The sequence below is a fragment of the Haliaeetus albicilla genome, chromosome 14 (genome assembly GCF_947461875.1).
Source record: "Haliaeetus albicilla chromosome 14, bHalAlb1.1, whole genome shotgun sequence".
In the NCBI taxonomy this organism is placed as follows: Eukaryota; Metazoa; Chordata; class Aves; order Accipitriformes; family Accipitridae; genus Haliaeetus; species Haliaeetus albicilla.
Window position 1 is genome coordinate 743,063 of NC_091496.1, and position 14,547 is coordinate 757,609.

The 14,547-nt window shown below is 56.2% G+C and overlaps 1 protein-coding gene across 6 annotated transcripts in view; it reads left to right on the top strand.

The window, feature by feature from the left end:
- SBF1 (SET binding factor 1) overlaps positions 1 to 14,547 on the top strand; it is an 85,365-nt gene that overhangs the window by 44,661 nt on the left and 26,157 nt on the right. For 3 of the 6 annotated variants that reach the window (XM_069801427.1, XM_069801429.1, XM_069801430.1), the window contains exons 2-7: positions 97 to 182; positions 7,384 to 7,521; positions 7,720 to 7,854; positions 10,846 to 10,956; positions 12,902 to 12,925; positions 14,141 to 14,246. In XM_069801427.1, coding sequence (XP_069657528.1) covers positions 97 to 182; positions 7,384 to 7,521; positions 7,720 to 7,854; positions 10,846 to 10,956; positions 12,902 to 12,925; positions 14,141 to 14,246 — 600 coding nt within the window. The remainder of the gene's footprint in view (positions 1 to 96; positions 183 to 7,383; positions 7,522 to 7,719; positions 7,855 to 10,845; positions 10,957 to 12,901; positions 12,926 to 14,140; positions 14,247 to 14,547) is intronic. The other 3 variants (XM_069801426.1, XM_069801432.1, XM_069801431.1) reach the window with 1 other exon arrangement.

The following is a 14,547-nucleotide window of genomic DNA, read 5'->3' on the forward strand; positions in this document are numbered from 1 at the left end:
GTGTGCTGGTGTTGCTTCCAGCCTGGTGTTACCAGAGGCTGAAATGCCGGCTGTGTACCTGCTGCCTGCCCTCTAATCCCCCTCTTGTCTCTGCAGGGAGTGGGGATGGACAGGGACAGATACTCCAGCGTTTCCCGGAGAAGGACTGGGAAGACAACCCCTTTCCCCAAGGCATCGAGCTGGTGAGTGTGCTGTCCCTCAGCACTGGGACCCTGGGGAAGCGTGACCGGCGTGTGGGGCAGGTGACACCATGGCACTGTGTACGCACATCTCGCTGGGCACTGCTGGGTCTGACCAGGGGAGCCCACGAGAGAGGGGTTCCCACCTGTCCCCTGACGCAGCTCCAGCTCCGTAAAACTGCGGGATCCAGCACACTGCCTCCCAGCTGGGCCACGGCAGAGCTGTCCAGAGGCGGTTGCTGCTGCACGCCCTGCTGGGGGCTGGCTCCTCTCCTTGCCACTTTGCTCCCCCTCCTCCTCTGGGATCAGCTACTCGGGATGCTGGAATGCTTCCTAGAGGAGCTGCACGGATGCAGCGTCAGTGCCATTATCAGGCCTCTCCCAAGTGCTTTGCCAAGCAAACCGCTCCCCTCCTCGGGCCAGCGGTATCGGCAGCAGCTCACCCTCCGGCAGGCCTGGGTGTGCTCTGTTTGCTCTGCCCGGCGAGGAGGGTTGCTGGGCTCTGGATCCCTTCCCCAGCCCTCCGGACACATTCGCCTGCTGTTGTGAGTCCTTTGAGGTTGCAATCATTGCTGGGTCATACCCATAAAGTGACACACCCCGTCTAATTTGGCACTGCGTGGGTTCTTCACAAACCAGCTTTTGACTAATCAAGGATAATGGGATTGTTCTCCTCGGTTGCTAAATTTGAGTAGAAGTTCTTCTCAAATCCTCCCTGCTGCATTGGTGCTGCTGCTGAGGAGCTCTGAAGGAGAGGAGCTGGTGCTCTGCTGCCAGCCAAAGCAAGTGGGTTGGGCTGCCGGCTGTCCAGACCCCTTTTCACCCTTAAACTGAGTCCCCTTCTGAGCTGCTCTCCTCCTCCCCCACTGCCGTCCTTCCCAGTTTCCAACTGCAGTGCAAAACCTGAAGACAAGACGAGACTTCAGAGGTTCCTTCACTGCCTTGCAGGCCTCACGGCGCTGGGACTGTCCTCATGCTGCTCCTCGAGGCCTTGCAAGTACCTTTGCTGCACTGGGAGGTGTCGGTGCCCGCAAGGCCAGTGTGTGATGGTTGGTGCAGGGATGCCGGCTAGCCGAAAGCCCCCGTCCTCCCCTGGAGCGGAGGAGCTGGGAGCGGCCAGCCCTTTCTGCCCCCGTAGGTATGCGCAGAGGGATTGCACCTCCCTGTTCGGATGGCCCCAGCCTGGGTCACCCGCCAGCAGGACTCGCCAAAGGGCATTTGTGCATCCCTGACGAGGGATTTTTTCGGCGAGGGAGTCCTGAGTACCTGGCGTAGCAAAGGGCGTTCCAGGTCCCTGTGCTTCCCCAAGGCTTCGATGAATCATAGAATAGAATCATAGAATATCTCAAGTTGGAAGAGACCCATAAGGATCATCGAGTCCAACTGAGGGATGGCTTTGGGAGCTCATTTCCTTAGAGGAGGTGTGTCATGGGCACTCAGGGCACTGCGTGTTGGGATCTCTGACTTGCACTGTCCACGTGCAGGGCTCCGGGTAGCTGAGAGGGGTGGTGGCCCAGCCGGCATCTCGTTTCGTGGCCTGGGCAAGTTCCCTGTGCTATTTAATGCTTGTTTTCCGAGCGGTGGATCTGCGGCCACCCCTGGTTGCCCGTCCGGGCTCAGTTCTGCTTTCAGCTGCCTCCCACATTTCGTGGCCTTGTCCAGAGCCAGTGGTCATCTCCATCTTTGTGTGCGCTGGTGCCAGAGTATGTCCACATGAGCTGTGGCTGTTGGAGGCTGATCAAGACACCCTGTGTCCTGTGCCCTCCAAAGCTCTCATGTCAGGATTAACCGATCACCAAGGGACTCTGCTGGCACTTGCAAAGGAGAGCTGCTGGCATGCTCCTCTTACCCGGCCAGGAGCAACCAGCTTGTGGAACGGAGGGTGTCAGAGCTGGATGCATCTTTGATCCTGTCCTCATCCCTCTGCCCTGTCCTGGGCACTTGGCTTTGGCAGTTACCGCTGCAGCCGACAAGTTGTGCCACGTGCCCGCCAGCAAGTGTGGCGAGTCACTGGGATCAGCGGTGGTGGCCGGTTCATCTTCCTATCGCGTGCTAACTGTAACTCCAGCACAATTTTGGACTTCTTTGTGCTATTTTGTCTGAGGCAAAAATATATATTACTTTTCTGGTTAGTGTTTCCTGGTTGTCTGTAGGGGACTTGGGAACTGTCCCAAGAAAGTGGAAAGCTGCTTTTTTCCCAAGGGTCAAACCGTCCAGCCAAAAAATCCCTGGAATTTAAACAATTGGAGCCCCGTCCTGTTGGGAGCCAGGGGTGGCTCCGAGGCTTCCCACAAGCTGTCAGGAGGCATCCTGGGTGAGCAGCACGTAGGCCTGACACTAAGGCAGCTCCTGAAAATCAGACGGAGCCCACCGTGGGGGGTTTTGGGTGGTACATTACATTGCGGTCACTGCTATGTTTCTTTTTAACAGCTTTTTGGGGGAGAAGATTTTCTGGTGTGTGTAGGGAGCATGAATTTGTAGCTTCTGCCCTTGCGTGCCGTCTGATGGCAGTTCCAAACAAAAATATCTCATTTTAAAGGGTGGAAGTTCGTCTGGAGAGAGACACAGGATGTGAATGTGTCTCCTCTGTTGCAGCATCCTCCCCTCCCAGGCCAGAGCCATCTCCTCTGGCAGCCCTTGAGCCCACGGTGGGTTGTACTGGCTGCCCTCGCCAGCCTGGTGCAGGCAGACTGGGGGAGCAGGATCTCCAGGCCCTGGGGCAACTGGGAGAACCGGACTATTACTGCAGGTGAAACCACGGCAGAGATCCCCACTTCGGGCTGTGACTAACAGCTCTCGCTTCCAAGGGTTACTGGTTGCAGTGCCTGCGGTGGTACCGAGTGAGGTGCGCGTTACGTTGTGGGAATGGAGATTCCTGCTAAAACCGGTGGCTGTGTGTGCTGTGGTGTGCTATGCCCGTTGGTTCCTTCTGCTCCGGCGAGGGTTAGTGCAATTCCTCCTCTGCCTTTCAGATCCCACCACAGTCCTTCTGTACTGCAATCTTACAGGTTTGCTTAACACAGCATGGTATTTCCCATGTCTTAAGGCCACTTGTGGATGGTTGTTGCATACTGTAGACTGTGTCGTCTGGGTACGTCCAAGCCTCCAGACACATTTCGCCTCTTCCAGCGCGCACTGGCACCTGAGCCAGCATATGCCAGTGTTCCCTCCTGGCGCCTGGGCACTGGAGAGTGGTTAGGGTTTCTGCTGCTCTCTGAGATAAAACAGTGAAATCCTTTTGTTTTCCAACCAGCAGGTAATTGCCTGCGTGTTTGCAGCTTCAGTCTCCTTGTTTGGTGAAGGTGAGCCCAGGTTTGTATGACGTTTGTTCCCTGGCTGCTGGGAACGCTTGGGCAGAAGTGCCTGTAGGAGAATGCTGCATCTTGGCCCTGGCCTGGGGTAGGGTGGGCTTGGTGGGGCAGGGTCCACAGGTCTCCACTTCCAGGGGATGGTAACACACTCTGCTGCTTGCACAAAAGCTTCCTTTGTTGCTTTGCTTTTGTAAGGTGATGGTAGCTGAGCAGAGCCTCATCTAGTGCATCTGTCTTGACCAACAAACCTTTTCTTCACCTCTGGCACAGAGGGACCTGAGGTTGGCAGCCGACAGCCAAGCCTGTGCAGCCAGTGGCTGTTTCGGCAACGCTCTGGAGAGAGGAGAGCTGCCATCATGCTTTGCTGTGGGTTTGATCAGGAGTGGAGCAGGCAGCTCTTTATCCAGTGTCCCTGGTGGCTCCATGGGTCATCCCTCCTGCCTGGCAGCCAGCTCTGCTACAGGGTCGTGTTGCCCTCCCTTAGCTTTCCAGGGTGGAAATAAATGATCAGGAGGATGTCTTGGGACATCATAGGCTAGATCCTTGCAAAATAGATCCTTGCAAACTTGGGAGAGGCCTGTGATGTAACTGGTGGAAGAAGAGAAGGTGGTAAAGCAAGTGCTGATCTGTGCAGTGCTGTGGAAAACAAGGCTTGCCAGACACACTCACACACACATGTTGTCATGAGAGGTTGGTTTTGTTGCTAAAACTGCTCTAGGCAGTGTCTGCAGAGCCCGGCGCGCAGCTCTGCCTTTCTTTCTAAATAAATGAAGGGCTGTTGCTCCAGAGAGGCTTAGCTGGAGGCTTAGATGCCTGGCTGGGGCATCTACCAGCGCTGGTCTGTAGGGGAGCTGCAGTACATCCTTCAGGTCAGTCGCTTCCATCAATGCCCCCCTCATGTAAGATTCGAGACTTTCTTCTCTTATGACTGTCTGCAGCTCACTCTTGTTCTCTGTGGGCACCCAGCAGTGCTGAGATGGGCCGTAAGGACAGACCGATGCCGCTGCAGCACTCGCCGTGTGGAGCCCTGGCAGCGTGAGCCAAGTTACCGCGCTGCTGTCACTGCATCGGCACGGCTGGGTCGTGCGGGCAGTGGGTCGTACCGCACCCGAGGGCAGAGCACCGGGAGTGATGGGTCTGCTCAAGTGGTGGGGGAAACAAATACAGGGTGAGCATCCTCCCGGTGCAGATCCAAGTTTGGGCGAGGCACCTCTTGCCCATGCAGATCCACAGAGATCTTTACTTTAGTGTGGGGGGCCGTAGTTTTGTCTTCCTCTAACTGTGGCACCTTCAGTGTTGCAGAGCACCACGGTACCACCATCGGTCACGGTTGGACTGCTTCTGGGGGATACTTGTTCTAATCACCAGCCAACCTATGCCCATCTTTCATGGAGGATGTTTGTCCTTCCTGGAGGATCTAGCTTGAAATGAGGCAGCAGTTGTGGACGTCAGACAGCTGTGTGCCTGGTGCTTTACAAACATGTGGGTGCTTTATGGTGACTTCAGGAGGATAAACTGGCTGAGGAGCTTTGAGTGCAATCAATCTGTGTTGCGGGTGACTCTGGGACATAGCCGGGGCATATCTGTGTACCCCAGTGGCATGACCTGATCCAAGGTGTCGCCTGCTGTGGTTTGAAGTGACTCGTGCTCTCTGCAGGTGCTGTTTTTAGGAAGCTGACTTCTTATCCCATGGCTGAGGAAGAGTCCCAGGTGACTTGGTGCTTGGAGCCCAGGTGGGTGTCAGGAGCCTCCTGCACCTCCCGTGGTAGGACCGAGGGCTCTGGTGGTCCTCGCTGAGCTCATACTTTGGGGGCAGAAGGTGGCGGAGCCATGACTTGGCCTGAGCAGGTGTAACCCCGAGTGAAGAGGCTGAAATGCGTTCACGTTCGTGTCGTGCCATCGTTTCCATGTGCCCATTTAGCGGTCGCGTAGTTGTCTCTGGAATAGGCTGAGGTTCCTTGGCACAGAAGGCAGCGTGACCGGGGAGCGGAGCAGAGCCTGTGCCCACCAGTGGTGATGATGTTGATGTCCTACTGGGGTTCCCTGGTAGAGGAGCAGTCCAGGGGATCTGGAGTTCCATTTCTCAGGCCTCTGGATGAGCACATTTGACCCCCAACATCTGGCTTGTACGCACCTGTCTCTGCAGGGAAGGTTTGATACCACAGTCATGGAGTGCATCCCTCTCTTTGCACTGGGATGCGGCAGTTGGGAAGTGCTGGGTGGGACCCAGCAGCAAATTCCTTGAGTGCAGCAGCTTTGTGTGCTTTGGTCTCATCATTTCTGCAAAGAAGTGTTTGCGCAGAGCGGTGAGCTACAAGTTGGTTTTGGAGCCCAGTGAGCAGAGGAACTCTCTGGTTGGGAGAGTGATGCTGCGTACTTACCCTGATAGCTGCTGAGCCATACTTTCCTCCTGCGGACTGATAGGGGAGCCAGGCAGCAGGCAGCCTTGTTTAAAAATGGCACCAGGAAGGAAAGGCCCTGGGACGCAGGTTTACAGGGACATACATGGCAGAGTCTGGGATGCAGCTGCATGAGTGCTTTTGCCTCGCCTCCTTCCCGCTGACATACCTGGGAAGCTGAAGAAAACCAAGCTCTTGCACTGCAGCTGATGCCCAGCTCTTACAGCTGTGGCTGCACTGGGCTGCCCAGGGGAGGAGGGTCTGGGTCTGTGCAGCAGTGTGTGCACGCACGTGGAGTGCGGCAGTGGGCATGGAGAACGGTGAATAGCTGGAAAACTTCACCAGGTTGAAAACAGCTTTGATTTGCAAGGGTTTGGGCTGGAGCAGGGATTTCTGCAGCTTTGCAGCGTCAGCCCTTTCTGCCAGCCTGGCCCTGTTGCCGCCTTATTCTCATCCTCCGTTTTGCTCAAGTTGCATCTTCAGAGTGCATCAGGCCGCGGCCCCAGGAGCCGAGCTGTCCTGCTCTCAGTGAGGTCCAAAAAGTCTCGGGAATTTTCCACAGCTCCTCACCAGCCAAATGCAGATGCTGAGGAAATATTGAAAAATCCCTTGAGACTTCAAAACCAAGGGGGAGTCCTGGGGCTGCTGGCTGGAATTACCCACCAGCCCTGGGAGGGTGTTTGGAAAGTCCCCAGAAACCGGTAAAACGGTGTTTGGAGCTGCCTGAAGTGCGGTGTTGGTGTGGCCTGGGCCGGGTGTTTTCCAGCTGCCTGCCCAAAGTCAGGAGTGCCGCCTCCCGGTGTGGACGCCCAGCCCTGCCCTGCGTGGAGCTCACCCCAGCCCTGGCAGCGTGTGGGTCGCCTTTCCTTCCCAGAGTTTGTGCGTGCAGTCGCCTGGCACCTTGGTGGGCTGCAGAGACCTTGCAGAGCCTTGGCAAGCCTCGCAGGCTTGGTGCTGGCTGCAGGTAGCCACCTCGCACGGCACAGCCCAGCTCCTCGCAGCCACTGTGCTGGGGGAGCTCCTGCGGCTCTAAGACGGGTGCAGGGTGGCAGAGGGTGCCCAGCTTGGCCAAGGTGTCCTGTCACCCTTCTTCCCAGCTTGGGTTTCTCCAAGCTGCTCCGGCTGTCCCAAGCTGCTCCTGCTGTCCCTGTGGAAAGGAGAGGAAGGTGCCTGTCAAGTTTTCCCCCACAGAGGAGATGGGGGGGGGGGCTCCGGCCAGTGCTCTCCCTGCTCCCAGACCACGGTGGCTGCAGCATGTGCTGGGGAAGGTGGCACAGCCATTTCCCTACATAATCTATCAGTGATGTGCTGCCACACCAAGCTCCCTGTCCCTGGGAGCCTGTACCTGGTGGTGTTGGTACCTGGTGGTTTGCTTTGCATCGTCCAACCCACCAAAGCTCCTGGCTTCCGATGCCAAAGTGATGCAGGGGAGTGAGGGGCAGCGGTGCGGGCAGGTCAGCCCCTCTGACTGCCATCCCCTGCCCTCTCTTGCAGTTCTGCCAGCCCAGCGGCTGGCAGCTCTTCACGGAGAGGAACCCCCCCTCCTTCTTTGTGGCTGTGCTGACCGACATCAACTCGGAGCGGCATTACTGCGCCTGCTTCACCTTCTGGGAGGCCGTCGAGAGCACACAGGTACTGCAGGCTGCCGGGGTCAGGTTGGGGAAGGTGGTCAGCAGCACTGGTGGGGAGGCATCCGGCTACCTTTGGCTTTGGCCAGTGGTTCCTGCTTTCTCTTTGTCGGAGGAATCCAGACCCTGGCATCAGGGGCTTGGGAGAGGGAAGAGCATCCTTTTCCTAACCCTGGGACTTGGCTGCTGTGTATCTCCCTAGCCTCAGAGCCACCCCAGGAATGGTGAAGGGGAGGAGGAGGAAGAGGAGCCATCGTCTCCTGTTCAACCCGCGCAGCTGTTTGCTCCCAAAAGCTTGGTGCTGGTGTCACGGCTGGACCACGCGGAGGTGTTCAGGGTAAGTCCGAAATGTGCTGTGGCTGGGTCGGGGGGAGCAGGGCCCCTACTCGGGAGGGAGAGGAGAGCAACATTAGGAAAGACCTTCTGGCTCTGGGAGCAACCAGGAGCCACGTAGTCACTGCCAGGAACAGCAGCTGTAGGAGCAGCCTGGCACAGCACCCCATGGGAGAGCGGCCTGTCCCCAGCCTGGTCTTTACATCCCGGTCCAGCTCCACGAGCCGGGTCAGCAGCTGCACGCTGAACCTGAACGGCTGGCTGCAGAACAGCAAACCAAGGACTTGGCCACACCGGGCAGCTGATGGCCTTGACCCAGTTTTGTTAATAGAAAAACCGTGAAGAACAGCCCGTTCCTGTGGGAGCATTTGTCTTTGCCACCTTTATTTTCTTTAAATGTGCTGCATTATGTGGCTGTAAAAGGTTTGGGAGGGCACGGGCTGCAAGCTGGCGTGTTTACAAACTGTGTCCGTGTGTATTGTGTCCGCAGCTCTGTGGCTGGGGCTGGTGGGGTGTGGGCAGCCTCCTCCAGACCGAGCAGGCTGCCTGCCTTGGTGCTCCCTTCTGAAGGAGGAATCCACCTGGCATTTAGGATGGTCTCTCTGCTAGGTTGCCCAGGTGCTGGGCTTGTAGGAGGGCAGTATTCTCCATCAGGCCAGGCTGTGTCCTTCCTTTTTGCCCTCCCACTGCGAGGGTATTGCTTCTGGGCTCTGCCCTGTTCTTGAACCTCTTGTTCACAGCCTGCTCTGTAAATGGGAGCACATGGTGTTCCCTCAGGGCATTCAGTGCTGAAGGCATTAATGACTGACAGGGGAAAAAAAAAAAAAATCACTCTGTTCTTTGGCCTGGAGCTGCTTCAAACAGCAGAGACTTTGGGCTTCACAGACTCACAGCCCAAACCATGTAGCTGAGGTTGGAGGCACCTCTGGAGGTCTCTGGCCCAACCCCTGCTTGAGCAGAGTCAGCTGGAGCAGGTTATCCAGGGTATTGTCCAGTTGAGTTTTGAGTATCTCCAAGGATAGAGACTATACAACTTCTCTGGGCAACCTGTGCCAGTGTTCAACCACCCTTGCAGTAAAAAAGTCTGTATACCTAGGTATTTTATTGGGAAAGTTCTCTGAGCCTAGGCTGATAGGTAGTGTTAAAACAGCAACTCCTTTCCAGCAAGTGGGAGCAGTAAGACTGAGATAAAAGGGAGTGTATGAACAGAAATGAGCCTGCATCACCAGTCCATTTCCCTTGTTGCAAGCAGTTGCATCGTATGGTCATCCTCACATCTGGAATGGCCTTTACCACGCCTGGCCATCCATGGAGCTGGAATTCTCTAACACACGGGAGCCATTCATTTTCTCAAGCCTGGGAGAGCGGAGCGAGATCAGCTGGGCTGCAGCGTTTGCTGCTCTCCTACTGGGCAAAGGCTGGTTGTGCTTGGGGATGACTCTGGAGGAAAGTGGGTCAGCTAACTTGTTCCAAAAGACAGACGTTTCCTGCCAGAGCTTGTCCCCTGGGGAACCTCACTGAAATGGTTTCTGGCTCGTTTTGGTCCTTGTGTACCCAGCCGCTCATCTTCCCTGGCTAGTTTTGTTAGGAGGTCCAGTAATTTGCATTGTGTGTTTGGCTGCCTGATTTCATTGCTCACGTGCTTGAATTATTCACCTTAGTGATTTTTGAGGAACAGATGAGTGACAAGAGCACTACAGTCCTGTTGTTCTGGGCCTTGGGTCATTTCCCCCTTAGCTGTGACACAAACCCAGAAATGTCTCTGGGTGTCCCCAGACGGTCTCTGAGCGTGGCAGCTATGGGAGCAGGATCTCTGCTCCGCAGCAGCGAGTGCCATGTGCCTCAGACCTGCTTGAGGGAAGATGAAGCAGCCCTGCTTTCAGGCTGAGGTTATGGCAGGACATGGTGTGTTTGCCTGTTGAGTGGGGTTTGCCTCTCACGTTGCTGTTCCCTGTCCCGGCCAGGAGAAGGATGACAGGTGGAAAACCTGCCCTTTGGGTGAACAGATGGATTTCACTGGCTAAATTTGAAGCGCAGCCTGTTACTTCCCCAGACCAAGACTCGAGCTGTGGCTCCTTCTCTTCTCCGATTAGAGGTCTCTAGCCCAAGACCTGGACCTGTTGGTCCTCTTGGTCAGCACAATGCTGGACTGAGAGTCTGCCACTTGCTCAAGGTGAGGTCAAACCATACACACGTTACGCCAGGAGCCTTCACCACTGTTCGTGAACGTGCAGGAGCATAAGCTTGCTCTTCACGCGGTTATTCCAGCGTGCAGTAGCCTGCCTGGCCCCTTCTCTCCAAAGCCCTGGTATTTGTGTTTTCTCTTTTCCTCACTGACATGGGGAGATGGTTTGAGTTAAACAAAAACACCCAGAGGGTGCCTTGAAGACAAATTCCTCAAATTCCTTATTCATCTGCATATTATAGCTGTGTTGAGCGCTGCCTTGTGCATGTGCCCCCTAAGACCCTCTGTGCTGGAGCTGATGTTGCTTCCCAAATGCGCCTTGTGGGCAGACAGCAAGCAGAGCAGGACCCAGCCAGGTGTCTGGGCCAGCCCTCAATGGAGAAGTGGGTCTCCTTCCCATCCCTTGCTTGAGGTTTTTGTGAGACTTGGTGCAAATCTGCAGGGATGGAGAGTGCTTGGGGGTGCTGGAGAAGCCTCTTTGTGTGGAGCTTTTGAACCCCCTCCATGCTGCTCCTGCTAAACTCTAGCCCAGGGGACATGTCTGGGGATGGCTCTGGTGGTGTTGGTGCTGGGATAGGGAGGTGCTGCTGGCTGGAAGCACACTGAGCACATGTTAAGCATCCTGTCCCTGTTGATGAAGACTCACTGTGAGAGGTCTGAGGGGGAAGACTTCGAGCGCTGGACCCAACAGTTGACTGTCACAGGGTGTGTTTCTGTGTGGAGTCAAGCACTGGGAGCCCCTCCCCAGCTGCACCTGTACACGTCTGCTTCCCACCCTGATGCTCAGCTGTGCTGTGCTTTCCTCTCCAGAACAGCCTGGGTTTGATCTATACCATCTACGTGGACGGACTGAGTGTGTCCTTGGAGAATGTGATTGGGAACCTCCTGACGTGTACCATCCCCATCACCGGGGGAGCTCAGGTGGGTAACCTGCCCCTTCCCTCTTACCTCTCTGTGCTTCTGCCTCCTAAGCAGCTCTGACAGAAGCAGGGATGTTTTTGCTCAGCTGTATTCTGGTTTTGCTGTGCTGGGGTGAGCTGAGCAAGGCTGGTTTGACTTGTGGGCAGAGTCTGGCTCAGTGCACTGGCAACTGAGCAGCTGCCACAGTGCACTGCTACTGGCTTGTGCAGGTGCTTGGCTAGTGCAGGCAGTGCCTTCCCAAGTGCTTAAGAGTAGAAACAACAAACCTCTGTGATTTGGAGCTGCTCAGCTCCTAGATCAGCTGAGAAGATCTTGCTGCTTCGCTTAGCTACAGCTTGCTATGACTAGGCAGCTTGGTCTTGGCTCCTTGCTCCCTCCAGGAGGGAGTACTGGGTGGCTCAACCACCAACTGGCTTACGTAGTCACTGATCGATCTGTGCAAACAATTGCCATGGTCTCTGGTCATTCCTGCATCAGGGAGGTCTTGCTCCTCCACTCAGCCCTGTCTGATTGCCTGGAGAGCTGCTCCAGGGCCAAGTGGTCATGGGTCATCTGTGAGAGTGGGGACGAGTCAGCTCTAGGGAAACGGGCCAAGCAAGGCTAACATTTGCCAGATGAGCAGCTCGGAGCTCTCTCCTCAAACCACTGGCTTGTGCGTGTGCATGGCTGACATCTCTGATGGACAGGGCTTGAGGAGCAACAGCCTCGCTTGTGCCCAGAACTGAGGCCATCAAAGAGAACCCTCCTGTTTTTCCCCTCTGAGCCATGTGTTCCTCTTGCAGTCTTCCTCCTGCTCTAGGAAGGCCAGCTGGGCTCAGTCTAGCTCATATGAGCAGCAGATGGGTAAGGAAGGGCTAATTGAAGCTGACTTGGAGATGACAGAAGTGGAGAGAGCCCAGCTGCACACTCTGGCAGGAGGTATTTGGAGACAGCAGTGTAGTGCCCTGGAGGAATTCTGCCATGCTAACACCTGGAATGTAACCGTGGACGTGCATTTGTCTCGTGCTGTGGCTTCACTTTCAGCTGAGCTCCACTTCCCCCAGCAAAAAATGCCATCTAATTCTCTTGCTGTGAGAAGAGAAGGCTGTGCCCAAGTGGAGGAGCCTTTGCAAGGCTGGGGCAGCACTACAGGTCTCTGGTGCCTAGAGACAGAGGTTTCTTTCACTGCTGTGGTCCGTGACCCTGAGGGGAAGCTGCTGTCTTGAACCTGTGTGTCTGTGCAGGCTTCTTGGGCAGGTGCTTTCTGCTGGGCAGAAGTGGTGCCCCTTGGGCTGCTGTCACGGTTCGACATAGGTTTGGTGCTTCTTCTGATAATCTAGAGCGATGCAGGTCCTGGGAGGGCCCAGCAGTGGTCCTGGTATTTGCAGGAGAGGGATGGATGCCAGTCATATCCGAGTCCTCCAGAGAAGAAAGCAGGGTGCTGCCCGCACCCAGGGGGCTGTGACTGTGTGCCAAGCGTCCCGGGTTTGCTCTGGCTGAGGGCAAGAGCAATAGCATTCCTGCAGGATCTGTCCAGATCTGTCTGACTCCACCTGGTTCCTCCCTGGTGAGATGCATAAGCGGCAGTATGGGAGAGGAGCTGTTTGGACCAAGGTGGCTTCTCGAGCCGCTGTGGCTCGCTGAACAGCGCTTTTTGGCACAATTATTCATCACCTCCCAGTTCTTGCAGGATCGATCTGTGCTGTGGGAACAAGTAGTGTGCTACAGGGAGGACAGTGTGTTGGTGGCACTTCCCTTCCCGTGCTTTACCTGCTCTGCTGTGTCCAAACGCTCTTTTCCAGTGTAGTAGCTATTGCTTTTGCTTTATGTGTGTGTGCATCTCTCCCCTCCGAGAGTGTCGGTCCCTGCTTGTTGTTGGCCTCTGCCTGTGTTTGTCTTCCCTGTTGTCTTGCTGTCTTTGTGTGTTTCTAACTGACCGTGCTATCTCTGTCTGTCTCTATCTCAGCTTGACGCGGACGACGAAGCAGCGGTACGCACACCTTTCCTTTCATTGGGTCTGTCCTCATTAGCCGCCTCTCTTTCATTGTTCTTGAGGGTGGCATACACTGCAGCTAGTGCAGCAGTGGAAGCCTGGGCACTGTTCATCTCTGTCAGAGCACCCTTGGGTGTGCGTCTGTGTGTATTGCACTGACAGGCAGCAGGGAACGTGTGCCTGGGCTCTGGGGAAGGGGGTTGCTTTCCTGTACTGCAGCAGACTGGCTGTGCGCTGTTTGTGACTCCGTGAGTGCACTCTCCTGGGGGTTGTGAAAAACGTGGTGGCCTGGTCTGGAAGACCAGGTCAGGGGTGCTTGTTCTGCTCTGCCAGAATGGTGGCGTTCAGCAGATTTCTGGGCTGTTGCGGTGGCGTGAGCTCTTGTGGCTGCAGGGGGCTGAGTAAGGAGGTGGGTTGCATGGCGAAACCTGCTATTGCAGAGGAGTGTTTTCCCTAGAGAGGTGTAGAAAGAGGAGAAAAGGGCCAGTGATCTGGTCCTGCCCCAGCCCCTGCAGCCTGGGAAGAGGGTGGGGACGTGTAGGCTTCCCCGTGCCACTGGGAATGAGCTTAGGTCTGGGAAAAAAATTGTATTGGAGAAGAAGCAATGAGACTGTGCCCAGTCTGTCCATCCCCAGCGCTCCTACCAGGAGCCATCAGGGCCTGCTCACGCTGCCTGGATGAGGCACCCTGTCTGATGGGAGAGGCTGCAGAGCTGGTGCTGCTCCTTTGCCTGGCAGTGCTGGCTGGACATGGTGCAGGAGAGCTGTTCCCCTCTGGTAGCGAGGTCCTGGAGAGCCCTTGTGTGCTGTGTCACAGTGCGGGTCTCGGGGCTTGCTGCCGCCTTCTGCCAGCTGTCAAGGAATTGCTAGTGCTGGCTGGGACTGCCAGCTGTTTCAGCAGGTCTCATTCCTCCCCTTAGCCCGTGGCCCCAGCCAAGCACGCGATGTGTGTTGTTAACAGGGTCTTCTTCCCTCTTCCCGCAGCAGCCTTGCTCCAGCTGTGCTGCCATGAGGCCGTGTGCTGTGGTAGGACACGCTGCCCCGTTGGGTACAAGGGTTGTGCCAAGGGCACAGTCGCCCTGGCCCTGTGCACCGGGGGGATTCAGGCTGCTGCTGGCTTGGAGAGACAGCGGGGCAGCTGGCTTGCCTGGATGCTTGTGCTCACCCCTTGCTTGGGTGGACGCCCCGTGACCAGGTCTGTTTTCTCTTGCAGAGGACGATCTCTCTGGGAGCAGGGGACAGGCAGGTGATCCAGACACCCATCAATGACTCGCTTCCCGTCAGCAGCTGCAGTGTGGCCCTGCTCTTCCGCCAGCTTGGTGAGACTTCTCCCCACGCCTCCTTCTCACCGGGTCCGGTGCCAAAGCCAGCTGGCTGAGTCCTGAGCTGGAGTTCCCTGCACGTCTCTTCCCACCACACTCCTGAGCCTGGCTTGTCAGCTCAGGGCTCTCTTCCAGCTGCAGCCACCTCAGACTGAACCCTCCCCAGTCCTGCTTGCCTTCCCTTTCCCAGGAGGGCAGGACACTGGCAGCTTGGGCACAAGACGTGCAGCCAGATCTCATAAGAAACAGCCTGGGTGGCAGGAAGGAGTGCCCAGAGGTGTGCTGCTGTTAGCCTTGT